Source organism: Barbus barbus (genome assembly GCF_936440315.1).
Source record: "Barbus barbus genome assembly, chromosome: 14".
In the NCBI taxonomy this organism is placed as follows: Eukaryota; Metazoa; Chordata; class Actinopteri; order Cypriniformes; family Cyprinidae; genus Barbus; species Barbus barbus.
The window spans coordinates 30859755-30871769 of record NC_136742.1 but is presented as its reverse complement, the minus strand read 5'-3'; the positions used below and the strand labels follow the sequence as shown (position 1 = coordinate 30871769).

At 38.2% G+C, this 12015-nt stretch overlaps 1 protein-coding gene across 2 annotated transcripts in view; it reads left to right on the top strand.

Annotated features, from left to right (window-relative positions):
• Positions 1-942: 942 nt before the first annotated feature.
• LOC306879727 (nuclear receptor coactivator 7-like) overlaps positions 943-12015 on the top strand; it is a 29498-nt gene continuing 18425 nt past the window's right edge. Inside the window, exons 1-2 of one of the 2 annotated variants that reach the window (XM_079432882.1) lie at positions 943-1349; positions 4692-4809. In XM_079432882.1, the coding sequence (XP_079289008.1) occupies positions 4772-4809 (38 nt within the window). In that variant the 5' untranslated portion in view covers positions 943-1349; positions 4692-4771. The remainder of the gene's footprint in view (positions 1350-4691; positions 4810-12015) is intronic. The other variant, XM_079432881.1, reaches the window with a different exon arrangement.

The following is a 12015-nucleotide window of genomic DNA, read 5'->3' as shown; positions in this document are numbered from 1 at the left end:
TTTTCTATTCATCAAAAAAACCTGAAAAAATTCTACTCAGCTGTTTTCAACAATTTTTTTTAATTATTTTTTTTTTGCTGCAAATCAGAATATTAGAATTATTTCTGAAGGATCATGTGACTGCAGTAATGATGCTAAAAATTCAACTGAAATCACAGGAATAAATTATATTTTTAAATATATTATAAATATATTTAAAATATAATATTCAATTAGAATGTAAATATATTCAATTATAAATAGTAAAATTATTTCTAAATTGTACTGTTTTTGCTGTACTTTGGATCAAATAAATGCAGGTGAGCAGAAGAGAAAAATTAAAAATGGTACAGTTCAAAAACTTTTGATTGGTAGTGTATAAATGTATTAATTACAGTATCTATTGGCCAAAACAATGTTTTGACATATTTGGATGTTATAATTGTTTATATTGTGCTTCAAATTAAATAAAAATAAAAACTAAAATAAAAACACAACAATATAAAACATTACAATTGCAACAAAATTAAAACAATACTTAAAAAAAGTAAAAATCCACAAAACAATTTGAAATATGCCTATGATTTTACTATAAAGCAATAAAAACACGAAATAAATTAGTGCTGTCAACGATTAATCGCATCCAATATGTATGTATAAACACACACATACAGTGTATATTTTGAAAATATTTACATGTATATATTTATATTCATATATTTATATAATATATAAATATAATTAATATATAAACATAACATATTTTTCTGAAATATATACATGCATGGGTGTGTATTTATATATACATAATAAATATACACAGAACACACATATATATATATATATTATATAAACAAAAACTTTTATTTTGGATGCGATTAATCGTTTGGCAGCACTGAAATAAATACGTCATGGATCTGGAGTTGAAGCGGGGGAGGGGCGTTTCCGCTTTTCCTGTCAATCATACGGGAAAATGGGCGTGGCACGAGAGGACTTCGACCTATGAGAAAACCGACATTTAAATTTAGATATGAATACAGAAATAATTCTATTTGCAAACCCAAACACGCACATCTAGCGTTTTGTCCGAATGAGTCTCGATATAACGGGTCAAAGTCCCCAAAACAGGCGTCGGTGTCACAGAAATATCCAGAAACAAACGGAATCCGCTTTGAATCTCGATATGGAGGGACTTTAATACCTTTAGCTTTAGCCTGTTAGCTCAGACTGCATGTTTGTGTTTATATCAACAATAACACACTCTCTTCCACAGTTACCACATGAATAAGCAGGTTATTGATATGATCGACGACTGATGAAGAAGTGAAGGAAGCTGCTGGATCCTCAGGGATGTAGTGTTATATGTTTAGGTGGGTTTTTGTGTCTCCTCACATGTGCATGTAATTCCTATTGAACCCGATGCTTGTGTTTTTATCTGTATTGTATTTGTTTTCAACCCGACATGCAATAGGAATGTCTTTGTGCATTGATATATAAACACACATATATTTATATAACTGTTTATATACATAAACATACATAATTTGGCCTATATTTCGATCACGATGAATGAAGTTATGCATGATGTCATCTTTTGTTTTTATTGTCAACATTTTTAAAACATTGCATGCATATAAGGTATGGATTTCCAATGTTGTGCATATGACAGATCTGCTATAACGTGACGCACACGACGTAATTTTGCATGCACGCGCGTGAATTAAGGGGAGTTTGACATGTCAGACGTGATAAACGTGGGTTTCCCTCTATGTTTATTGATTTGAAATGTGATTGTCATTTATCTATTCAGTTTGCACACCATCATGTAACCAAAGCGTCTATTAAAGCAGACTGATTTGAGATATAAGTTACTCTTGGGCTCAATCTAATCACTGTTTATCTCAAATCAAACACAGGCTTTGTTGATCTTGAACAATAATGAGTGTTTTAACAATAAAGATATGTCATCTAGTGGCTTCACCCCAAAAAAACAAGCTCAGCCTGGCTAGATCTGGTCTGAATCGACAGTTTCTCGTCATGCTTATGACATTGGGGTTGTCAAGTCAAGTCAGTATTATTTGTATAGCGCTTTTAACAATGCAAATTGTGTCAAAGCAGCTTTACATCGGCTTGATATAAAGCTGGGTGGCGGTATATCAGCTTTACAGTATTTAGACGGGAAATAGTTTGTCGAAATAGTGTCATTCTCCTCTGGCCAGACAAAATCAGCAGTTTAAATCTAGGCTAAAGCAGAATCAGATTGTGCAGAGGACTCATCTGGCTCCTGTGGTCTTGTCCCGATGGCCGTCTTGGAGACAGGGTCTTCACTGGGGATCAGTCTCTGGGGCTCATCTAGGTGTCCTGGCTATAGAGGTCATCTCTAGGTGCTGATCCACCATCTGATCTGGATACAGCAGACGTGAAGGACTATAATGCGATAAGAGCTCACTCAAATACTGAGGTGCCAAACCATTCAGGGCTTTATAGGTAATTAGCAAGATCTTAAAATGTATACGATGTTTAATAGGGAGCCAGTGCAGTGTTGACAGAACCGGGCTAATGTGGTCATACCTCCTGGTTCTAGTAAGGACTCTAGCTGCTGTATTTTGAACCCGCTGGAGTTTGTTTATTAAACGTGCAGAACAACCACCCAATAAAGCATTACAATAATCTAGCCTCGAGGTCATGAATGCATGTTTCTGCATTTGACATTGAGAACATAGGTCGTAATTTAGGTATATTTTTAAGATGGAAAAATGCAGTTTTACAAATGCTAAAAACATGTTTTTCTAAGGAAAGATTGCTATCAAAAAGTACGCCTAGGTTCCTAACTGATGACGAAGAATTTACAGAGCAGCCATCAAGTATTAGACAGTGTTCTAGGTTATTACATGCAAAAGTTTTTGGTCCAATAATTAACACCTCTGTTTTTTCAGAATTTAGCAGTAAGAAATTGCTAGTCATCCAGTTTTTGATATCAACTATACATTCTGTTAGTTTTGCAAATTGGTAAGTTTCATCAGGTCGCGAAGAAATATAGAGCTGGGTATCATCAGCATAACAGTGAAAGCTAACACCATGTTTCCTAATGATATCTCCCAAGGGTAACATGTAAAGTGTGAAAAGTAAGGGGCCAAGTACTGAGCCTTGAGGTACTCCATACTGCACTTGTGATTGGTATGATACCTCTTCATTTACTGCCACAAATTGATGGCGTCAGATAAGTACGATTTGAACCATGCCAGTGCACTTCCTCTGATGCCAACTTAATTTTCTAATCTATTTAAAAGAATGTTGTGGTCGATAGTGTGAAACGCGGCGCTAAGATCCAGTAGCACTAATAGAGAGATACAACCACGATCAGATGATAAGAGCAGGTCGTTTGTAACTCTAATGAGAGCAGTCTCAGTACTATGATATGGTCTAAAACCTGACTGGAAATCCTCACATATATAATTTTTCTCTAAGAAGGAACATAGTTGTGATGATACTACCTTTTCTAATATCTTTGACAGAAAAGGGAGATTTGAGATCGGTCTGTAATTAATTCATTCTTTGGGGTCAAGTTGTATTTTTTTAATGAGAGGTTTAATTACAGCCAATTTGAAGGTTTTTGGGACATATCCTAATGACAGTGATGAGTTAATAATATTCAGAAGAGGATCTATTACTTCTGGAAGCACCTCTTTAAGGAGCTTAGATGGAACAGGATCTAAAATACAGGTTGTTGGTTTAGATGATTTAACAAGTTTATACAATTCTTCATTTCCAATAGAAGAGAATGAGTGGAATTGCTCCTCAGGGGATCTATAGTGCACTATCTGATGCAATACTGTGGCTGACAGCTGCATGGTTACAAATTTATCTCTAATAGTTTCGATCTTGGAAGTAAAGTAGTTCATAAAGTCATTACTACTGTGCTGCTGGGTAATGTCTGCACCTGCTGATGTTATATTTTTTGTTTATTTAACCACTGTATTGAATAAATAGTTGGGGTTGTGTTTGTTTTCTTCTAAAAGAGACGTAAAGTAAGCAGATCTAGCAGTTTTTAATGCTTTTCTGTAGGATAGGGTACTTTCCCGCCAAGCAATAAGAAATACCTCTAATTTTGTTTTTCTCCAGCTGCGCTCCATTTTCCGGGCTGCTCTCTTTAGGTCCCGAGTGTGCTCATTATACCACGGTTGGACTCTTTTCCTTAATCTTCCTTAAGCGTAAAGGAGCAACCGTATCCAAAGTGCTAGAAAAGTGAGAGTCCATAGTTTCTGTTACATCATCAAGTTGTTCTGAGCTATTGGATATATTGGATAAGTCAGCAAGATTATTTATAAAGTAGTCTTTTGTGGTAGAAGTGATGGTTCTACCATATTTGTAACAAGGAGTTGGCTTTACAGCTTTAGCTATATGGAATATACACGAAACTAGATAATGATCTGAGATATCATTGCTCTGCTGCAATATTTCAATGCCACTGACATCAATTCCATATGACAGTATTAAATCTAGAGTATGATTTCGACAATGAGTAGGTCCTGAAACGTGTTGTTTAACACCAATGGAGTTTAGAATGTCTATAAATGCTGATCTATGAATGAATGTCATAGAAATGTCTATGAATGCTCTTTGCTCTATATGGCCCATTGACCCGCGGCTCAAGATAAGGGCGCACATATTTAAGGGCTGATATTCACCTCTCTTTTTGTGTCTTTGTGAAGACAGCAACGTTCAGGCAACATTGCACGACGGAAGGAGAGGTCGCTTCACGTCCAGAGTTGGTGCATTTCAAGCATCTGCAATGGAGAAGACAGAGAAGAGGCCTGGATACTTCGCCAGGTGAGATGATTTTGGATCAGAATAACACTGATTTATACAGGAAGCACTTGATGGGAAGTGAAAGGCGGAGGGGGCCAGACGTTAAGGGCTGAAGCCGTTGATGGTCAATCTGAAAGAGGAATTAATAATGTTGTTTCAGGAATAAGATATTTTAACTAACACAGATTTTGCTGTAGTTTTGCTGAAAGAGCCCATTTCTGTCACATAAGAAACAAAATCAAGCTTGTAGTTCATAACTATGACATAAAAAATGCAATTATGCAATGCTATGTTGTAAGCTTGACATAAGTCATAATTATAAGATAAGCCATAGTTATGACCTAAAAAAAGTAGGGCTGCAACTAACGATTATTTTAATAATCGATTAATCTGTCGATTATATTTTCGATTAATCGATGAATCGGATAAAAAACCAAAAACAAGGCATTCATTTCCAACCCTTTATTCAAAAACAGAACTAAAATATTTAGAAAGTGCACAAACACGTTGCTCCTTGAACATCCCAGAGCTGTTATAATAATAATAAAATAAAATAAAAATGGACTAACACAAAAAACATACACATGTATGCTTTACATCTGCCAAATATATAGACTTTTTTTTTAAAAATAAAGTGCCACCTGAGCTGCCAGAACAACAGGGGCGTGTCTAGAGCATTTTAAATGGGGGGGCCAGTCTGGGGCACTGCCTCAAAAGAGGGTGGCCGGGGGGAGGGGTTGGATACATGATGTTAATAGGCCTATATTATATAGGCTATTAATTGCACAGTGTGAGATTCATTGGTACTCACAGAACTTTGTGAGATCGCGATGAACAAAGAGTGACAGCTTTATTGGTTATGAGCGCTCTTTGCAAGCTTTCTAGGCAATCCATTTAAAATGTAGAACTTTGTTTTTTGCCCACACACATGTTGCAAAGTTTTGGGAATGACATCTGCATATTTATGCAGGATTCGCTCTCGAAGTATCAGCATATTGATAGTAATAGAAGGGACAAAATATGTGAAAATGTGCATTAAGAGAGCACCCCCACTTATTTCAGAAGCAGCTTTGGTGATTATGTCTGGAACCTGGTTGATATGCTTCTATAACTATATACAAAAACAACAAAATACAAATGCACTACATAAAATAATTTAATAAATGCATATTTACAATTTAAGCACTTAACTAAAATAAGTATTAATAAAATTAATAACTAGAGAAGGCTAACTATATTCAGCTTGCTTCCATTTAGTGAGAAAAGCCTACTCTTCACTTGAATTAGAAAAAAAAAAGCTTTTCTGGTCTTCAGTGATGCGAGGATAACGTTTGAGCATACACACAATATCTGAGTGAGACCCGAGCCAATTCATAAAAGAACAATATAGATTTAAAAGCACACGTCCAGTTTTGTGCGAGTGAAGGAAATCCGCTTGCGAGTGGAGAGATTCGTGCTCGCGCATTACATGATCGCGTAACATTATGCGTCTCGACATTTGTCATTTAGATCACGCTAAAATGCCTAAAATTAATAAAGAAGAGAAGTAAGCGGCCCTAGGTAGCTGACTACACATGCCAAGATACGCCAGATGCAGAAAATTTAACAGGATTTGTTTGAATGTCAGAACTTGTTCTCTACACTACACTGCAGACGCACACACTCGCAGATGCACACACTGACACACACACACACACACACACACTTACTTTGTTCAGACACTTTGCATTGCAGTTAACACACTTGTTCTGTTTATTTAGTGTGAAATGCTCCCACACCTTGGATGACTTGGGTCGCACGGATTTCTCTGCCTCCCATGTATCTTTCCTTTACCTCCGCTCGTTTTTTATTTTAGCTCCGCCCTGTCTATGAGGCGCCGAACTCTGCTAGCATCCGTGCGCGAGAGAGACCGAGTGTGTTCACTCCGCTCCGCGCACAACTAAAGTTTTTTTTTTTTTTTATAAATCAAACGTCTCCGCGTCGCGCGACACAACGAATTATGAAGTCAGTCAAAATTATGACAAAAAGCTAAATTTTGATATAAGAAGTCGTAATTGACAAATTTGAAATTATGAGAAAAATGTCAAAAATTTGAGATACTAACATAAATTAATATTATGAGATATATTATATGAAAAGTCATGATAATGACATAAAAAATTTAAATTAAGAGAAAAAAATCAGAATTGAGATGTTTAGTGTCTCTTGTTATGTCGTCAACTATACTGTCTTAATTATTACAAAAGTCAAAATTGACACAAAAAGCCATACATATTGCATACAAAGTTGTCATTTGAAATTGACATAAGTCATAATTGTGACATAAATTTGAACTTTTTAATGTCATAAGAGGTTGGTCTAACAGTTTTGGCATTTTGTGTCAATTTGTATGACTTTTTATATCATTGTGATTTTGTGTCATAATTTTTAGTTTTATGAGTTTTTCTATCATAATTATGATTTACCAAGGCCTTTTTTTATACTGTCAAACTCCAACAAGCATCATAAAAGTAGTTCATATGACTCGTCCGCTATGTTCCATTTCTTCTGAAGTCATGTGATAGTTCTGAATGACAAACAGACTGAAGTTTACGTTATTGACTGAAAATCTTTCTCTCTGTTTGCGGTCAGATTGGAAAATTATGTCAGGTTTGGTGAAATGTTATCGGTTCAGGCTTGTGATGCAGCACTTCATTTTCTTTCTGTTTAACTTCATTGCTTGAGGCGTCTGACGAGCTCCAGTTATTTGTAGGATTTACTAAAACAAACACCTAGAACTGTTTGATGAACTGTTTGACAGTTTGCTAAATCTGTCAAGCATCACTAACCAGAAACCAGTGTTAATGTTAACTAAAACCATTAAAAATGAAATGTAAAAATTAGATGAACTTATTAGAAATGTTGCATCGGCAGCCAACTGAAATAAGCAAGTTTAAGTTGAAGTACTAAAACCTAACCTTAACATACATGACAAAAGCATATAACCAAATCACTAAAGCTGAAAGACTTGAAAATATAAAAATAAAAAGCTAATTCAAAATATTAATAAATTCTGTATTAGTAAATAAGTAATACAAAACATTTTACTATTACATTTTTTTTTACATTTCTATTGTGAGATGTATTGAGACTGTAGTATAAGGACATATATATACATATATATATATATAAAGCTAATGAAAATTACAAAAGCACATAGCAAATTACTAAAATGTAAACTAAAATTGAAATAAAACCTAAAAAAACCCCAAAAAACTAAAGAGCTAATTCAAAATATTAATAAATACTATAATAGTATATACATATTTTTTAAAAACATTTCACTGTGGAATGTATTGAGATTGTAATATAATTTAATGTATTTTTTTAAACCAAGAGCTAAGAAAATGACAGGCACATTAGAAAGAAATCTTACTAACATTAAAATAAGACATACAAATATTACAATAAAAGATCATTCAAAATATTAATTAATATTAAAATTGTACATAAAAAATACAAAACATTTTAGTATTAAAATACTAGAGTTTTTAACATTTTGCAATGGGATATAATGAGGTTGTAGTATAAAGAAATATTTTTTTAAAACCAGAAGCTAAAAAAAAAGAAGAGATGAGACATAATGTAAACATAAAAATATAAAATTAAAAACTAATTGTAAATATGAGTAAAAACTAGCTATAATAGTAAATAAATAATATAAAACGTTTTAGTATTAAATTTAGTGCTGTTAAACAATTAATCACGATTAATCGCATCCAAAATAAGTTTTTGTTTACATAATATGTGTGTATGTGCTGTGTATATTTATGTATACAAACACACACATGTATATATTTAAGAAAAATATGTTGTTTATATATTTATATATAATATAAAATATAAGAATATAAATGTACATGCATGTAAATATTTCCAAAATATATACTGTATGTGAGTGTATCTATATATATATATATATATCTCATAATACATATACACAGTACACACACACATATATATATATATATATATATATATGTAAACAAAAACTTTAATTTTGGATGCGATTAATCGCGATTAATCGTTTGACAGCACTAGATAAAATCCTTAAGAATTTTTCAGATTTTCACTGTGTCATGTATTAAGATTGTAGTTTTTATATCGTGTAGGAGTGATCCTTCTACAGCAGAAGATCAACATCAGTCTGATGTCTCTCTCTGGATCACATGCTGTTATGATCTGTTTCCTGTCATTTGTGATACGGGATGTGAGCTGGGCGGAGGAGTGTGTGAGTGTGTGTGTGTGTGTTACTGCAGCAGTCTTTCCTGCGGCCTCAGCTTCGAGTGAGTCTCCAGTTTGATCAATCGGCTTCCCCTCGCTGTTATACACCATTAGACAATCCTCTTCTCCGGTTTCCCTCTCACTCTTTCTCTGTCTGTCTGTTTATGGGTGAATCTCACCACACCTTAAGAACATGATACATTTCTTTGATATCATCTGAAGTTAGGCAAATCAATTCTGACCTATTTTCAGTTGCGGCTCCTGTGTAATGCGAATAATTTTTTTTCTTTTAAAAACTTAAATAAAGTGATTCATGCTTTTATTACTTGTGGATTAGACTGTATGCTAGGATTAGTCAAACAGCTTTATCCCGATTACTATTGGTTCAGAATGCAGCAGCTAGGCTTTTGACCGGGGTTCATAAACGAGATCATAATACTGCGGTTTTACAGTCCTTACACTGGCTGCCTGTGCGTTACAGAGTAGATTTAAAAATTTTACTTCTTGTCTATAAGTCACTAAATGGTAATGTCAGGATTGTGGACTGTTTTGTGTGTGTTTTGCTCCCCATGTGTTCTGTGACCCAGTTTTTCCCTCATGTTGATTGTTTAATTTGATTCCAGGTGTCTCCTTAGTTCCCTAGTTATCCTGTCTTTAAAAGCCCCCCAGTCCTTTCAGTTAGTGTTTGTCGGTCCTTGAATTGTCTTTCCTGTCTGTGATCTGTGTTACCTTCTGGATATTAAAGACTCTCGTTTTGTGAATTCCTCGTGCCTGACTCCTTGCTCCTAGTGAAGTGTGACAGAAGGACCGACCCAATACAGTTACCTCTGTGTGTGTACCCTCCGTTTTTTACCCAGTGTTTTTCTTTCCGTTGTGTTCCCATGGATCCCCTCGTCCGGCCTGAATTCCTCCTCCTCCTGCTGGAGCAGGGGGACCGATCTCTCGAGGACCATACTAGACTGTTCCTCCTGTTAGCTAACGCCTCCAGCTACCCAGACGTAGCGCTCTGCTCATTCTGTGATGCAAGCCTGAACACCGCGTGCAGAGAGCTGTCATCCGAAGATGGTCCTCGAGAAGATTTCGCCGCCTTTGTGGAGTGGACTCTCCACAATCCACTCCAGAGCCCAACCCACCATCTCCCCACGGTGTGGAGCAACAGCCCGAACCCACTGATGACAGAGAGCCATTTCCCACTGCGATCAACGAGCCAGTGCAAAGCCGAGCGACTGAGCGGAAGATCATCCCGGAAGCTGAGCCCAACATATCAGATCAGGTGTGAGAGCTGGTGACAGTGCCCACCACGAGGGAGCCAGCCATGGACGATGTGAGCGCGGAGTGGAGCTCCGCTCCCTGCACCGCAGCTGAGGGTGAGCTGATTATACATCTGGGACTGCTGGACATGGAGGGGGATTTGATTGACTGGAATACTGAACTGTAGATCAAACTGCCCTCTCTCCTCTCCTTCGTCCTTGGTTCCCTTGTCCAGCCCTGAGGGGGCTTCAGATCCTCCAGTGCCCGCTCCTCAAAAGGGCCCTCCAGTTCCCGCTCCTCGAAAATGCCCTCCAGTGCCTGCTCCTCGAAAATGCCCGCTCTCCCACCTGCTCCTGCCTCCTCCACCGCTGTCGTCTGGCAGCCCCTCTGCTCGCCCTCAGCCCACCATCATTACGGTACTAGTCCCGTGGGACTGCCATCCTCCAGCGTCGCCGGGGCTGGAGTATCCCTCGCCTCCAGCCTCCAAGGCCCGGACTCTGTTAACCCAGCGGCTCCACCTCGGCTCCTAGCTCCCTCGCATCCACTGTCACCCGTCGATCCACCAGCTCCACCGGGCTCCCTCATCCCTCCGTCTCCGCCTTGGTCGGGCGTCAACCCTCCATCGCCTCTGGACTCCTCTCCTCTGGCTGCGCCTTGTCGCTCCGTCCCACCGGCTCCGTTGGGCTCCTTCCTCCCGCCAGCTCCACCTTGGTCCTCGGTCTCTCCGGCTCCACCAAGGATTTCCGGATCTCCGCCTCCGCCTCGGTCTCCAGAGCCCTCGGCTACACACTGGCCCTCCGGATCCTCGGCATCCCCCTGGCTCTTTGGCTCTCCGTCTCCGCCTCGGGCTCCTCCACCACCTGCTCCGCTGCCGTTGATCGGCCCCCTGGAGTCGGCGGCCATCCATCCTCCATGGCTCCTCCCTCCGTCAGCTCCACCGTGGGCCATCATCATGGCTGTGGCCTGGGTCCTGCTGTGCACCTCTTGCTCCGGGTCCCTCCTGTCTCTTCCCTGGCTCCTCTTTCCTTCGTTGCCCCTTTGAACTCTGTTTACCGGCTTGCTCTTGGGGGTTTGTCCTCCTCCTGAGCCACCTCCGAAGTTCCCACCCCATGTTGTTTCTACGGTGTGAGGACGCACCTTCCGGGAGGGGGTGTAATGTCAGGATTGTGGACTGTTTTGTGTGTGTTTTGCTCCCCATGTGTTCTGCGACCCAGTTTCTCCCTCATGTTGATTGTATAATTTGATTTCAGGTGTGTCTCCTTAGTTCCCTCGTTATCCTGTCTTTAAAAGCCCCTTTCAGTTAGTGTTTGTGGTCCTTGAATTGTCTTTCCTGCCTGTGATCTGTGTTATCGTCTGGATATTAAAGACTCTCGTTTTGTGAATTCCTCGTGCCTGACTCCTTGCTCCTAGTCAAGTGTGACAGGTATGGCTCCATCATATATCTCTGATTTATTGATTGAGCACAATGTAAGCAGATCCCTCCAGTCTTCTAACCAGAGACTCTTGTTTATCCCCAAGACGAGGTGGAAGTGCTCAAGCTTTTTCTACAATTGCCCCCAAGACTCTGGAATGATCTGCCCACTTTTATTAGAATAGCTTCGTCTCTGGCTATTTTTAAGTCTAAATTAAAAACTTTTCTGTTCGATAAGGTTTTTAATTCTGGTTGAAGCACTCTTTATCTTTGTCCTATGTTTTTGTTGCATGTTATATATA